The 16,294-nt window shown below is 50.3% G+C and overlaps 1 protein-coding gene across 2 annotated transcripts; it reads right to left on the reverse strand.

Annotated features, from left to right (window-relative positions):
- Positions 1-790: 790 nt before the first annotated feature.
- Positions 791-10,807, reverse strand: LOC308577585 (uncharacterized protein). Of its 2 annotated transcripts, none has more exons than XM_081177919.1 (4): positions 10,763-10,807; positions 8,267-9,121; positions 3,587-3,800; positions 791-2,004 (listed from the first exon to the last, which is right to left on the reverse strand). In XM_081177919.1, exons 2-4 carry the CDS (start codon positions 9,084-9,086, stop codon positions 1,803-1,805), a joined length of 1,236 nt encoding a protein of 411 aa, XP_081034045.1. In that variant the 5' UTR covers positions 9,087-9,121; positions 10,763-10,807; the 3' UTR covers positions 791-1,802. The 2 variants fall into 2 exon arrangements, with proteins under 2 accessions (XP_081034045.1, XP_081034044.1); XM_081177918.1 differs by having other exon boundaries at positions 8,267-9,208.
- Positions 10,808-16,294: the final 5,487 nt, after the last annotated feature.

Raw genomic sequence — 16,294 nt, forward strand, 5'->3', positions numbered from 1 at the left:
GAAAAAGCCTCTGGGTTCACCCTTGACTTGGGAGCTTCCCTTGGGCTTCCAGTTTTTGATATGGGGGGGGGGAGGGAACAGCAACACTTTGCATATGCTCAAAAGCACTATGAACAATCACATCGCTGGAAGGGGACTTCATACGTCATCGATTTCCAACCCGTTACCAATATAGGACATTTGAGTGCGGAAAATTAAATACTGTATTTTTCGCTCTATAAGACTCACCAGACCACAAGACGCACCTAGTTTTTGGAGGAGGAAAACAAGGAAAAATATATTCTGAATCTCAGAAGCCAGAACAGCAAGAGGGATCGCTGAGCAGTGAAAGCAGCGATCCCTCTTGCTGTTCTGGCTTCTGGGATAGCTGCGCAGCCTGCATTCGCTCCATAAGACGCACACACATTTCCCCTTACTTTTTAGGAGGGAAAAAGTGAGTCTTATAGAGCAAAAAATAAGGTATTTCTGAAATCCTGAGCAGCAGGTTGACACCTCCCCCAAAATGGGCTGGCTCACGTGCTTTGAATTGACTCTGGCTAACCAACTGCAGATTAGGCAACGCAAGCTCCTAGTCCATATGGAGTCCCAGACAATCTCCTGCCTCCGTGGGGCGGGGAGGGACAAAGGAGGGGTCAAGACTTGGGTCAGAGAGTTGTGAAAAAGGAAGACACCCCAGAGATTTCCAGGAGGGGCGAGGCGATGGTTTCAAGAGACCTCTTCAAGGAAGCACTGAGCACTTTCTGGAAACAGAAGGCGAAAGGTGGAGTTTATCAGCCGTGGGAAAATGCTCTCAATAAGACGTACACACATTTCCCCTTACTTTTTAGGAGGGAAAAAGTGAGTCTTATCGAGCAAAAAATACGGTACTTCTCTCTGCACGTTCCCCAGAGGCTCGATTTAAATCCATTCTTATTTATGGAAGACATTTTCCCCTTATGACATCAGATGTTTCATAGGCTCACAGAAGTGTAGAGTAGGAACTGCCCCCTGAAGTTCATCTGATCCAACCCCTTGGCAACGGAGGAACCTTTTTGCAAAGAGAAATTTCACAGAATAGTAGAGTTGGAAGGGACCCTGAAGAAAATCTAGTCCAATCCCTTTGCAATGCAGGAATACGCAGCTGCCCCACCCGGGAATCGAACCTGCGACCTTGGCGTTATCACCACCACGCTCTCACCAACTGAGCTTTCCACGCTCAGTTGGCAGACACCCCTGTGCCTTGTGTATACAGTGGTACCTCTGGTTGCGAACGGGATCCGTTCCGGAGGCCCGTTCGCAAGATGAAAAGAGCGCAACCTGCAGCGACGCGTCTGTGCATGCACGGGGTGCGATTCGCCACTTCTGCGCATGATGTCATTTTGCGCTTCTGTGCATGCACGAGTGGCGAAACCCGGAAGTAACCCTTTCTGGTCGCCACAGGACGTAACCTGAAAGAACGTAACATGAAGCGGATTTAACATGAGGTATGACTGTACCAGGAAGCGTCGAAAAATCCCCTGCATGTGGAAATTGAGTATTTCAGGGAGGGAAAGCTCCAGCCTAGCCTCCTTCTGAAATGCTAACATTTGCCTTCTTAAGGGAGGAGCATTTGACCCTGCCTGCAAATTTAGTCCTTTCTTGCAAAGCCACTGGGATTTTGCAAACAAACCCCGTGTTTCGAAGCAGATGGCTGGTCTCTTTTAAGTCCTCCTGGAGTTGACTCAGAAATTTAGAGGGGTGTTGCAGAGTTGCTGGTTTATGCGGGAATGGGGAGCTTGAGAAGGGGGCAGGGGGCGGAGACAGTTTGGTAGGAACCTCGTGCCTCATCTCTTGGGCATAGTCAGTTCGAGCGTCGGAGCGGATGTGTTGCGGACGTCGGGCAAGGCTGCGAACAGGAACCCCAAGCCCAGGTGGTAGAGGCAGAAGAGGTTGTAGATACTCATGGCGACTGTCGGGAAGAAGGCAAGGCCGAACCCGAACCCACGGTACGTGCTGCTGAGGTGTAGACAGGCCCAGTAGCAGCACCTGTGAAGCGAAGCACAGCAAATAAGAACTTCTCGATCAGCGTTTCCCAAATTTGGTTCTCCAGTTGTTTGGGGACTACAATTCCCATCATCCACGGCCGCCGGTCCTGCTAGCTAGGGATGATGGGCGTTGTAGTCCCCAAACAGCTGGAGACCCGAGTTTGGGAAACCGTGCTCCAAAGGGTCAAAAAGAGAAACGAACTTGAAGGTAACTAGAAGTCATTCAGGTTGCTACCCTCCCAAACAAACTTTGCTCATGTTCAATTCACCCAGCACCTTTCAGGAGAAGTTCGGAGATTTCTGAACCGGATTGGCGGACTTTGATAAACTGAACCGGTTTGTTCCTATTCAGGGCTCCCCCCCCCCCAGCTGGAACTCTATTCTAAGAGAACAACAGAGGCGTTCATGGTGTGTTCCAGCACCTCTTTTTCTAGAAAAATAGCACTGAATTAGTGGCATTCGGTAGGGACGCAGGTGGCGCCGTGGGTTAAACCACAGACCCTAGGACTTGCCGTTTAGAAGGTTGGCGGTTCGAATCCCTGCGACGGGGTGAGCTCCTGTTCCTCAGTCCCTGCTCCTGCCAACCTAGCAGTTCGAAAGCACAAAGTGCAAGTAGATAAATAGGTACCGCTCCAGTGGGAAGGTAAACGGCGTTTCCGTGCGCTGCTCTGTTTCGCCAGAAGCGGGTTTGTCCTGCTGGCTACATGACCCGGAAGCTGTACACCGGCTCCCTCAGCCAATAAAGCGAGATGAGCGTCGCAACCCCAGAGTCGGCCACGATTGGACCTAATGGTCAGGGGTCCCTTTTCCTTTACCTTTAGTGGCATTCGTTAAATGCAGCACGTTGCCATTAGCAAAATCAAACAAAGCTGCTTACAGTGGAACCTTGGAAGCTGAATGCCTCTGAACTCGAACGTTTCAACTCCAGAACGATCGTAAATCGGAAGTGATTGTTCCGGTTTTCAAATGATTTTCGGAAGCTGAACGTCCAGCACGGCTTCCAGTTGTTTATAATAATTAATAATAATAATAATAATAATAATAATAATAATAATAATAATAATAATAATTTATTATTTATACCCCGCCCATCTGGCTGGGTTTCCCCAGCCACTCTGGGCGGCTTCCAACAAACCACTAAAATACAATAACCTATTAAACATTAAAAGCTTCTCTAAACAGGGCTGCCTTCAGATGTCTTCTAAAAGTTTGGTAGTTATTTTTCTCTTTGACATCTGGTGGCAGGGCGTTCCACAGGGTGGGGGCCACCACCGAGAAGTGTTTTGTTGGAAGCCACCCAGAGTGGACAAATTTATTATCATTATTATTATTCCTGTGTTGCTCTTAAAGGCAGGACTGCTTCCAGAACAATGAGGTCTGGGAACTTGGGTTTTGTTTTTAGAGGGCAGGCTGCAATCTCTTTGAGAGGTACGTTACTGTCGGGCGAAACCCTTCAACGAAAAGTGTAGAGCAGGGTTGCCGGAGGTTGCCTAGCCTGGAGATGTGAGGGTTTGGCCCGAGAAAGGTCCCCAGGGCCGGGCAGAGATGGCTTGGGGGCCGCAGTCCTTGACCGTGCACCTCACCTTCCAACAGCAAAGAGCCCCACGAGGATCGGGATGAGACCCATGTGCTCCTGGGGGAGGAAAGTCGCCGTCACCACCACGTTGAGGGCAAAGACGGAGAGCTGCTCCACGGAGCCCACGACAAAAAGCTGGTGGAGGAGGACGGGTCGAGAGCAAGTGCCCAGGGGGCCAACGTTGTCCAGGCACAAGGCAGAAAAAGCCCTCAGAACAATGCCTGCAGCCAGGAGAGAAAGGAGGGCAGTTTTTTTCGGAGACCATTTCCAGTTCAGCAGCATCGGAGTGAAATGGGAATACAGTGGTACCTCGGCTTAAGTACTTAATTCGTTCTGGAGGTCTGTTCTTAACCTAAAACTGTTCTTAACCTGAAGCACCACTTTAGCTAATGGGGCCTCCTCCTGCTGCTGCGCCACCGGAGCACGATTTCCGTTCTCATCCTGAAGCAAAGTTCTTAACCCGAGGTACTATTTCTGGGTTAGCGGAGTCTGTAACCTGAAACGTATGTGTCAGGGGTTCAGGAGCAGAGGCAAGGGCAAGGGAGGAAACAGAGAGCGAGGGGGAGGAGGCAGAAGAAAAGATGAGTGATGACGACGACCCGAGATCTCCGAGTCTTTCCAGTGAATCGGAAGATTCACAGAAAGGAGCACCAGTGGCCAGGGCAAGGGGGGAGCCTAGGGGGGCACCCCAGGAAGATAGAGCCAGAGGGGACTCAGAGGAGAGCAGTTGGAAATCGGGACCAGCGTCACCGCCAGAGAGCAGGGAAGAGGAAGGGAGCCAGGGATTAAGCGCTGGCAGCTCGCAACAGGGGGGAGGGCATGAGTCAGGAGTGGCCACACCTCCATCGGGGAGCGAAGAAACGGTCAGACGGAAAGTGGAAGGTTGGGCGCGCGCGCCAAGTTCAAATGCACAGGAAAGTGACGCAGTAGGCAGCCCTGAAAGAGAGCCAGGTCCTAAAGCCCGGCGCAAGGAGACAGGAGGGTCCGGGGGGTCGGCGTCAGAAGAATCCAGGAAGGAAGAGACCCCGGGGGGCAGAGGGACCCAGAGGAGAACAGTCAGGCGGAAAAGGTGGAGCAGGGCTAGGATATTAAGTTGGTGCACAAAGGGCGGAGACTCAGACGGAGCTTCGCCGATCTAGCCATTAGACGTAGAGTTGCACGCAGCAGCTTGAGAATGGAAACTGTAACTCAATAAAGACTTTTACTTAATGATCGCTGGCTAGCGTGATCCTCTGTGAGCTAGGATCTGGAAGCAGCTCTGACAGTATGTAACCCAAGGTACCACTGTATGTCGGTCTATAACGATACACTGGGTACAATATACAACTTGCAGCTTGGGAGAAGTTATGAAAACGGGATTTAAAGTTCACGGCATGTTATACAGTGGTACCTCGGGTTACATACACTTCAGGTTACATACGCCTCAGGTTACAGACTCTGCGAACCCAGAAATAGTGCTTCAGGTTAAGAACTTTGCTTCAGGGTGAGAACAGAAATTGTGCTCCGGCGGCGCAATGGCAGCAGCGGGAGGCCCCATTAGCTAAAGTGGTGCTTCAGGTTAAGAACAGTTTCATGTTAAGAACGGACCTCCGGAACGAATTAAGTACTTAACCCGAGGTACCACTGTACTACTACTACTAGTAATTTAATAGAAGATTTGGTGACAGTGCTGAGAATTTCCAGGACACCTCTATTCCCCCTACAGAGCTACAATGCCCAGATTTGCCTGGGGAAAGAGACGGTTCGATTGTTAAACCACTCGGAGAATTATAGCTCCATGGCAGAGGGGACAGCTCCCAGCAGCCTTGACGAACTACAGTTTCCAAGATTACCGTATATGCAGGAAAAACAGCTGTTTTTTTAAAAAAAATAAAATTGTGACGGCTTATAGCTTTTAGCAATAAAGATTCATTCATTCATTCATTCATCTGTTTAACCCCAGACTCGCCCATTCATTTCAGTGGGTCTACTCTGAGTAGGGCCAGCGCTGCCTGCAACCTGGAACTTTTATCCTCCAAGATAAATAAATAAGCTTTTTGCAACGTTCGGAGGAATCGCGGCTTGAATGCTGCCCACTTTGCAAATTTTTCTGTCCGCTCCTCTAACTTCCCATTAAGGCAGGAATGTTCGGCTTGGGGAAAAAAATCTCTGAGCTTGCACCCCCACAAAATCACACATCGTCCTCTGTTTGTAGAAATAACAGCAGGTGGCTTTTCTCTTTCTGTCTTAATGGAAACAGAGATGGGAAAGGTGATGGGGCGGACAAGAATCTTGGCTGCCCCAAATGCATCGAAGAAGAGTTTGGATTTTATATCCCGCTAAGGAGTCTCAAAGGGCTAACGTTCTCCTTTCCCTTCCTGCCCCACAACAAACACTCTGTGAGGTGAGTGGGGCTGAGAGACTTCGGAGAAGTGTGACTGGCCCAAGGTCACCCAGCAGCTGCAGGTGGAGGAGCGGGGAAGAGAACCCGGTTCCCCAGATTACGAGTCCACCGCTCTTAACCACTACACCACACTGGCTCCACACTGGGACCCATTGGGTTAGCGAATTACTGGTGTACATTTCTGGGCACAATTCAAAGTGTTGCTGCTGACCTTGAAAGCCCTAAACAGCCCTGTATCCCTGAAGGAGTGTCTCCACCCCCATCGTCCAGCCTGGACACTGAGGTCCAGCTCCGAGGGCCTTTTGGCGGTTCCCTCCCTGTGAGAAGTGAGGTTACAGGGAACCAGGCAGAGGGCCTTCTCGGTGGTGGCACCCGCCCTGTGGAATGCCCTCCCGTCAGATGTCAAGGAAATAAACAGCTCTCTGACTTTTAGAAGATATCTGTAAGCAGCCCTGTTTAGGGAAGCTTTTAATGTTTGACGTTTTATCGTGTTTTTAATATTCTGTTGGGAGCTGCCCAGAGTGGCTGGGGAGACCCAGCCAGATGGGTGCGGTATAAATAATAAATTACAGTGGTACCTCGGGTTACATATGCTTCAGGTTACAGACTCCGCTAACCCAGAAATAGTACCTCGGGTAAAGAACTTTGCTTCAGGATGAGGACAGAAACCGCGTGGTGGCAATGGGAGGCTCCAGCAGCTAAAGTGGTGCTTCAGGTTAAGAACAGTTTCAGGTTAAGAACGGACCTCCGGAATGAATTAAGTACTTAACCCAAGGTACCACTGTATTATTGTTATCAAAAGGCAAGTGAGAACGGGGGTGGGGGGTGACGGAAGGAGAGAAATGGGGGTGATCAAAAGCAGGGGGTTCGAAAGAGGGAGCTAAAGTTGGCGCAACAATAAAACCGCCTGCACACCTGCAAAGCTAAGCAGGGTCAAATTCGATGTAGGGTGTGTGTGTGTGTGTGGGGGGGAGCCGTGTGTTGAGATTCTTGCATTGCAGGGGGTTGGACTAGATGACCCCTGGAGGTCCCTTCCAACTCTGCCGTGCTGTGATCCTGCAAAAAGAGAAGGGAGGGGAATGTAACGCGAGAGAAAGGGCGGCAAAAGGAGAGGAGGAGATGAAAGGGAGAGGCAGGAAGGAAGGTTGCGCCACCCAGCTCTGGCAAATGAACACAGAGGGAATTTGGCCCTTGAAAGCGAATGTGTTGCGGAGTCTGAGATGGGAGCCTACGTCCCTTGGGCACACCTGTGGACTTGGAACAGGTCTCCACAAAAAGTACCACCTTGTCCTCATTATGGTGTCAAGGAGATAAACAGAGCTATGCATGTTTAGCCTGGAGAAGAGGAGGTTAAGGGGTGATATGATAGCCATGTTCAACTATATAAAAGGATGTCACATAGAGGAGGGAGAAAGGTTGTTTTCTGCTGCTCCAGAGAAGCGGACACGGAGCAATGGAGCCAAACTACAAGAAAGAAGATTCCACCTCAACATTAGGAAGAACTTCCTGACAGTAAGAGCTGTTTGACAGTGGAATTTGCTGCCAAGGAGTGTGGTGGAGTCTCCTACTTTGGAGGTCTTTAAGCAGAGGCTTGACATCCATATGTCAGGAGTGCTCTGATGGTGTTTCCTGCTTGGCAGGGGGTTGGACTCGATGGCCCTTGTGGTCTCTTCCAACTCTATGATTCTATGATTCTATGACTTTTAGGAGGCATCTGAAGGCAGCCCTGTTTAGGGAAATTTCCCCTCCAACATTTCCCCGATGAAAATAGGGACGTCCTCAGGATCAAATCAGAAACCGTGGCGGCTTCTGTAAATTTGGGACTGTCCCTGCAAAATAGGGACACTAGGACATAATAATAATAATAATAATAATAATAATAATAATAATAATAATAATAATTTATTATTTATACCCTGCCCATCTGGTTGGGCTTCCCCAGCCACTCTGGGCAGCTTCCAAAAAAATATTAAAATACTGTAATACATCAAAAATTAAAAGCTTCCCCAAACAGGGCTGCCTTCAGATGTCTTCTAAAAGTCTGGTAGTTGTTGTTCTCTTTGACATCTGGTGGGAGGGTGTTCCACAGGGCGGGTGCCACCACCGAGAAGGCCCTCTGCCTGGTTCCCTGTAACTTGGCTTCTCGCAGGGAGGGAACCGCCAGAAGGCCCTCGGCGCTGGACCTCAGTGTCCGGGCAGAACGAAGGCGGTGGAGACGCTCCTTCAGATATACTGGACCGAGGCCGGAGAGTCTGCACCTTCTGTTTGCTGCTCCCCCAACCCCCCAAAACACACATCTTTTACCCAGGAGGATAGGCAGCCCAGCAACCGGCAGGCAACGGAGAGCCAAGGCGACCCGGCTGGCAAGATCCGGGCAGGCAGGGGCCGTCAGTGGAAGGAAGTAGTAGCTTCCATAGAGGAACCACGGAGCCAGGAGGAGGGCGACGAAGGCCGAGGCCACGGCTTTCATGCGCTCGCTGGAGCAGGCCTGGCGACCCCCGCTGCCCCCCGAGCGGGCGGTCAGCTCCCCCGAGGAGCCGTGGTGCAAAACCGGGCAGGCGCCGTCTCCCGTGTCCACCCAGGGCTGGTGTTCGCAGGGAGGCAGACCGGTCGGCGTGAGGGTCCCGGTTTGGCCGCCTTCAGACCTTCGCTCGGGATCAGGAAGGGGACAGCGTGGCACGACGTGGACGGAGTCCAAAAAGGATGTCTCTTTGGGCAAGCGGGGGGCCGCAGTGTCGGCCACAGGCATGGGGGGCTGTCCCACGTCGCTCCCTTCTGGGGGCTGTGGAGGAGGGAGCTTGGGTTGACCCAGAGGGTCTGGGAAGGCTTGGCCAGGGAGAGGTCTGGGAGAGGTCATCCCTTCTTCCTCTTCCTCTTCCTCCTCCTCTTCTCCTTCTTCTCCTTCCTCCTCTGTTTCAGTAGAATGCAGCTCCTCAAGAGACGATTCAGGGCTGTCAGAGATGGGCGCCATTGAAATCTGGGTGTCGAGGTCCAGGAACGGCGAGAAGGAAAGGTGGGTTGGGTCAATGTCTCGGAGCTGGCCGATGATGTTGGCGAGGGAATCTCGGACGCTGTCAAACTCCTTCAGCTGACAGGGGCTGGCAGGGCTCCTTGTGGTCGCCATAGTAGGGAGAGCGGGCGAGCAACAGGCGAGGGTGTCTGGAAAGCAGATGGCAGAGGCATGACCTGGCGCCCTTGGGCACCGTATTTTTCGCTCTATAAGACGCACCAGACCACAAGACGCACCTAGTTTTTGGAGGAGGAAAACAAGAAAAAAAATATTCTGAATCTCAGAAGCCAGAACAGCAAGAGGGATCGCTGCGCAGTGAAAGCAGCAATCCCTCTTGCTGTTCTGGCTTCTGGGATAGCTGCGCAGCCTGCATTCGTTCCATAAGGCGCACACACATTTCCCCTTACTTTTTAGCAGGGAAAAAGTGAGTCTTATACAGCAAAAAATACGGTAATTGCCTGGCCCCTTCCCCAATGCTACTGCTTCCTGACATTTCAACCCCCCGCCCCCAGAATCTATTTATTTATTTTTACTTATTGAATTCATATGAGGGATGCGGGCAGCACTGTGGGTTAAACCACAGAGCCTAGGACTTGCCGATCAGAAGGTCGGCGGTTCGAATCCCCGCCATGGGGTGAACTCCCATTGCTCGGTCCCTGCTCCTGCCAACCTAGCAGTTCGAAAGCATGTCAAAGTGCAAGTAGATAAATAGGTACCACTCCGGCGGGAAGGTAAACAGCGTATCCGTGCGCTGCTCTGGTTTGCCAGAAGCGGCTTAGTCCTGCTTGCCACATGACCTGGAAGCTGTACGCCGGCTCCCTCGGCCAGTAAAGCGAGATGAGCACCGCAACCCCAGAGTCGGTCATGACTGGACCTAATGGTCAGGGGTCCCTTTACCTTTACCTATTGAATTCATATACAGTCATACCTCATGTTACATCCGCTTCATGTTACGTTCTTTCAGGTTACGTCCCGAGGCAACCCGGAAGTACTGGAAAGGGTTACTTCCGGGTTTCGCCGCTTGCACATGCGCAGAAGCACAAAATGACATCACGCGCATGCGCAGAAGCGGCGAATCACAACCCGTGCATGCGCAGACGCGCTGCTGAGGGTTGCGCTCTTTTCATGTTGCGAACGGGCCTCTGGAACGGATCCCCTTTGCAACCAGAGGTACCACTGTACCTCCTTATATATACCCAGAGGCCTCAGGGCGGTTCGCGGAAAAGATCACAATATATAAAATCAAAATAAGAACAATAACCCAATAACACCCCCCCAAAAAAGTGAGCCACATTTTAAAAGGGTATAGGATGTCAACCAAAGGCCTGGTGAAAAAGGAATGTGTGCCCCCCCCCAAAAAAATTCTCCACCCCCCCATCATCCTATCTCCATCATACTGGCCCCTCAAATCTCGGTCTCTTAGCTCCTAAGAAAACAAATTTAATTCCTTCTCCAACTTCCCCCCCCCACTCCAGAATAATGTTACCCCCACCCCGGTTTTTACTTCCACAAACAGCCCTCCCCAAATTCGCCCTACCAAACACCACCCTCTTTATTGAGCTTCACCTCCCCCCGTGCAACCCCCCCAACCCCCCCCAAAAATCCTTCCCCGCAGCTCCCTCCGTCTCCATCCTGAATTCCTCACCAGCACCGCTTCTCCTGGCACCCCAGATCTCTCTCCCCCCCCCAGATTACCCCCTATTATTTGAGATCTCTTCCCTCACCATGCTCCCCCCCAAATAAATCGCTACCTCCTATTTTACGGGCGTCCCCACCCCAATTTTCTTTACCCGTCTGCGCGCGCTTCTCCGGGTTCCGCTGGAAAAAATTGTATTAAAAAAACCTGCTACAAACTTTCACTGATTCGTACTCTGTCCCGCCTTTCCCCCCCCCCCGCATATCTGTTCCTAGAAGCTCCGCCCCCACCCCCTCCCACCAGCCAATCGCTGCTCTCAAACGCCAAGCGGCAGCGGGGCCCCCCCTTTATCAACGCATTCCAAAGCCCCTTCCCCCTCTGGCTCGGAGCCCGGAGGGGGCTGGGGCCGGGGGGAGGCTGACTTCATTCATGGGGTGTTAACACAAAGAGAGGGTCCTGGGGCAGGGATGGGGTCTGAGCGCAAGAGCCTGGGAGGCTTGCAAGGGTTAAATTGCAATTTGGGGGGGGGGTCCTTCTCTTTCTGCGAATCTAGAAGGCTCCTTTAAGGATGTCTCTGCTGCGGGGAGGGGGCTGTAATTATAGGAGCCAGCTCCTAGGGCAAGCATCCCTTCAACCCCCCCAATAAAATAATTGAGAGGGGGGTAAAGTCGATGGCCTGTTGTCTGTGTCCATGGAGTTTTCTTGGCAGGGATACTGGAGTGGCTTGCCGGTTCCTGCTCCAGGTGGATCACGTTTGGGCAAAACTCTCCCCTATGACCTGTCCCTCTATGGCTCATGGCTCATAGCTTCTCTGAGTTATTCAAGCCCCTTCGCCACAAAGGATAATTTGGTCTGAAGCGCAACATCAAAAAAAGCTAAGATCATGGCCACTGGTCCCATCACCTCCTGGCAAATAGAAGGGGAAGAAATGGAGGCAGTGAGAGATTTCACTTTCTTGGGCTCCATGATCACTGCAGATGGTGACAGCAGTCACGAAATTAAAAGACCCCTGCTCCTTGGGAGAAAGGCGATGGCAAACTTAGACAGCATCTTAAAAAGCAGAGACATCACCTTGCCAACAAAGGTCCGTACAAAGCCATGGTTTTCCCAGTCGTGATGTATGGAAGTGAGAGCTGGACCATAAAGAAGGCTGATCGCCAAAGAATGGATGCTTTTGAATTCTGGTGCTGGAGGAGACTCTTGAGAGTCCCATGGACTGCAAGAAGATCCAACCTCTCCATTCGGAAGGAAATCCGCCCTGAGTGCTCACTGGAAGGACAGATCCTGAAGCTGAGGCTCCAAGACTTTGGCCACCTCATGAGAAGAGAAGACTCCCTGGAAAAGACCCTGATGTTGGGAAAGATGGAGGGCACAAGGAGAAGGGGGCGACAGAGGACAAGATGGTGGGACAGTGTTCTCAAAGCTACCAGCATGAGTTTGACCAAACTGGGGGAGGCAGTGGAAGACAGGAGGGCCTGGCATGCTCTGGTCCAGGGGGTCACGAAGAGGCGGATACGACTAAACAACTCAACAACAACAAAGTTGATACGAACTGCCATTCAAATGGTCTGCGTTCACCGCATCGTGTGATCCAATTATGTGGGGCGAGGCTTACCTGCTCTCCCCCCCCCGATATTTTATTCAAGTTGGCTCACCTGGCTCTAATTATTCTTAATGGGACTTAAATTTGGCTGTGGGGTGGGGGGGGGAGAGAGATGAGGCGTCTTCGTTTTGGTGGCTCCCAGCATCCTCCTTGGCTTGGGAGGAAGGGGCTTCTTTCGGAAGGAGTGGGGAGCTCCTGTCAATTTGCTGGGGGCTGCAGCACTAGGATGCATTGGTTGGCTGGGGGCAGGGCGGTGTGGTGGTTAGAGCAGGGCCGGCTGAAGTTGTTTTGGCATCGTTTTGGCCACAAAATGACACCTCTGCACCCACCGCCAAGGAAGAAGGGGTGAGTGATTTGGAACAAGGTGGGGAAATCAAATTAAACAATCTTACCTTTGTGGGGAACGTGGAGAAATGGGGTGACAGAGAAAAAGTGGAACTGCTCAACAGCTACTTTGCCTTGGGCTTCACCCAAAAGGTGAAAGCGATGCCCAACCTGGTGCCAGGGAGGAGGCAGGCTCCAACTGGGTTGCTTGGCTGCGTTGCTGACCCAATAAGGAGTCTAAGAACGCCGGGGGGTGGAGCTTGCATGCCTTGTGCTGATCAAATCGGCCGCCTTGCCTGGGGACTCGCCTTTGCTCAGCGCTTCCCAGCGGAGAGGTGATGGTGGTTTCCCTTGCTGCATCCCCTTTGCCGGGTTGCTGCGCTGTGGGAACCACCGCTTGAGGCTTCGTTTGGCTGCTGGCTGGGCTTTCTGCCTTTGGCTCAGAGGGGCTCAGAAGTTGAACATACCTGTGCTTGGAAAATCCCTTATTTTCGAGGCTGCTGGTCCCTTATTTTCGAGGCTGCTGGTCCCTTATTTTCAAATCTGTAAGTTGACAGCTATGGTTGGGCATCCGCCGTAGGGCCATCACGACTTGCAAGTCTGCTTAACATCTATATGAAGCCACTGCAAGGCGTTCTGGAGCGCAATGCCATTTGTATTGCTGATTGCACACGTCCATTCCACCATATGATTTGAATAACGGGACACGGGCATATATATCCCATAATGGGACACAGGTGGCACTGCAGTCTAAACCCCTGAGCCTCTTGGGCTTGCCGATTGGAAGGTCGGAGGTTCGAATCCCCTTGACGGGGTGACCTCCCGTTGCTGTGTCCCAGCTCCTGCCAACCTAGCTGTTTGAAAGCACACCAGCACAAGTAGATAAATAGGTACCACTGTGGCAGGAAGGTAAACGGCGTTTCCATGCGCTCTGGTTTCCATCATGGTGTCCTGTTGCACCAGAAGCGGTTTAGTCCTGCTGGCCACATGACCCGGAAAGCTGTCTGCGGACAAACACCGGCTCCCTCGTCCTGTAAGTGAGATGAGCACCGCAACCCCATAGTCGCCTTTGACTGGACTTAACCGTCCAGGGGACCCTTTACCTTTTAACCTTTTATGATTTGAAGAAGCAGAGTTGGTGCAAATTCTGGACCAGTTGCGAGCTGAATAAAGACCAATGAAGGGAGAGGGTCTGGTTCACAGGATGGAAGAAGGTTTCTAGCTTTAATCATCTACGTGCGCTCTACCTGGGGCTACCTTTGAAGGTGACCCGGAAACTGCAACTAATCCAGAATGCGGCAGCTAGACTGGGGACAGGGAATGGCTGCTGAGACCATATAACACAGGTCCTAAAAGGCTCTTCACTGGCTCCCAGTATGGTATGCAGGCTGAGACCCTACGTGCCCACAGACTGTCTTGCCAGAGTGGTCCATGCTCTGGTTATCTCCCGCTTGGACTACTGCAATGCACTCTACGTGGGGCTACCTTTGAAGGTGACGCAGAAACTGCAATTAATCCAGAACGCGGCAGCTAGACTGGGGACTGGGAGCGGCCGCCGAGACCACATAACACTGGTCCTGAGAGATCTGCAGTGGCTCCCAGGACGTTTCCAAGCACAATTCAAAGTGTTGGTGCTGACCTTGAAAGCCCTAAACGGCCCTGTATCCCTGACGAAGTGTCTCCACCCCCATTGTCCAGCCCGGACACTGAGGTCCAGCTCCGAGGGCCTTCTGGCGGTTCCCTCATTGCGAGAAGTGAGGTTACAGGGAACCAGGCAGAGGGCCTTCTCGGTAGTGGCGCCCACCTTGTGGAACGCCCTCCCTTCAGATGTGAAGGAAATAAGCAGCTATCTTCTCTTTAAGAGACATCTGAAGGTGGTTTTTAATATTTAATGCTGTATTGTTTTTAACACTTGATTGGAAGCCGCCCAGAGTGGCTGGGGAAACTCAGCCAGATGGGCGGGGTATAAATAATAAATTATTATTATTAATCATGCCTAGAATGTTTTTTAAATATATATGCGAATAGTGCTTAGAGGTTAAATAACAGGTGTGTTTTTTTTAATGAATGACCAGCTGGAATGAAAACTGCCCACAGGAAGGCACATTTTGAACTGTACCTGTTGCATCCCAACTGCAAATTATCATTCTGTGTCTGGGGCTGCGGCTTCTCTCCTGATCTATAAAAGCAGAATAGGAGAACATAGAAAAAACTCTACCCATCTTGTCCAGAATCCTGTTCTCACAGCAGCCGACCACATGCCACAATGGGAACTCCAAAAGCATTGCTGTCTGGAGCAGATCATCAAGCAAACAGTCTGTGAGCACCTAGAAAGGAATGCTGTGATCACCAATAGTCAGCATGGGTTTCTGAAAAATAAGTCATGTCAGACTAACCTGATCTCGTTTTTTGACAGAATTACAAGCCTGGTAGATGAAGGGAACGCAGTGGATGTAGCCTACCTTGATTTCAGCAAGGCATTTGACAAGGTGCCCCATGATATTCTTGTAAAGAAGCTGGTAAAATGCGGTCTTGACTCTGCTACCACTCAGTGGATTTGTAACTGGCTGACTGACCGAACCCAAAGGGTGCTCATCAATGGTTCCTCTTCATCCTGGAGAAGAGTGACTAGTGGGGTGCCACAGGGTTCTGTCTTGGGCCCGGTCTTATTCAACATCTTTATCAGCAACTTGGATGATGGACATCCTGATCAAATTTGCAGATGACACCAAACTACAAGAAAGAAGATTCCACCTAAACATTAGGAAGAACTTCCTGACAGTAAGAGCTGTTTGACAGTGGAATTTGCTGCCAAGGAGTGTGGTGGAGTCTCCTTCTTTGGAGGTCTTTAAGCAGAGGCTTGACAACCATATGTCAGGAGTGCTCTGATGGTGTTTCCTGCTTGGCAGGGGGTTGGACTCGATGGCCCTTGTGGCCTCTTCCAACTCTAGGATTCTATGATTCTGTATTAGGAATTCTAGATAAAGATATCCCAAAAGATAAAAGTAACTTATTTCTATACGCGACAACAGCAGCAAGAATTTTGATTGCTAGCCATTGGAAAGAAGACAGCAACCCAACAAAACGAGAATGGTTGGGGAAACTTTGTGAGTACCTGGAATTAGCAAAACTGACGGAGAAAATCCAAAACTATGGTTATGAAGCAATGGGAGTTCTTAAATGATTACTTACAAAACCAGGGCTCAACTACAAAAATCTGGTTGTGTTTAGAATAATCTTGTGCGTAATATAAAAAATACAAAGTGAGACATTAAGGAAATCCGAAGGGGAAATATGAAGAACAGAGGTTCTGACGAACGGATTATTAAAAACGCGTGAGGTAAACAGTGGAAGTCTTTTTTTAAAACAAAACAAAACAAAAAAACCCAATTTATTTAAGGTAGATAAGGACAAGATGAAATTATACAATTGAATATAAATATAGATGGGAAATGGCTATGTATTGTGAGTACTTATCTACTTTTAAAAATTTTCACTTATGATCTTTTTCTCTTACTTCTTTATTCTTTCTTTGTTCTTTTTTCTGATATCTTATCTTTCATTTTACTGCTTTATTGTGAATAGCATTCTATAGAGGTATAAATAACTGTAAATATGAAAAGAGACAAAATATTCTCTATTCCCCCCCCCTTGGTTAGATGTATTTTCTTTTTCTTTTGTATTTTCTTTTGTTGTGAATATGTATGCTTTCTAATTTGTATTTAAAAAACAAAAACAAAACATTGCTGCCTCCGACTC

Source organism: Podarcis bocagei (genome assembly GCF_964188305.1).
Source record: "Podarcis bocagei genome assembly, chromosome: 18".
NCBI classification, from domain to species: Eukaryota; Metazoa; Chordata; class Lepidosauria; order Squamata; family Lacertidae; genus Podarcis; species Podarcis bocagei.

Bases quoted from the DNA above. Each gene is read 5' to 3' on its own strand.
- LOC308577585 (XM_081177919.1), bottom strand. From the start codon at position 9,086: ATGGCGACCACAAGGAGCCCTGCCAGCCCCTGTCAGCTGAAGGAGTTT. The intron at 3,801-8,266 runs GTAAAAGATGTG...TCCTGGCTGCAG, and splicing joins TGGGCTGCCTATCCTCCTGG to GCATTGTTCTGAGGGCTTTT. The intron at 2,005-3,586 runs GTGAGGTGCACG...TTCGCTTCACAG, and splicing joins GGGCTCTTTGCTGTTGGAAG to GTGCTGCTACTGGGCCTGTC.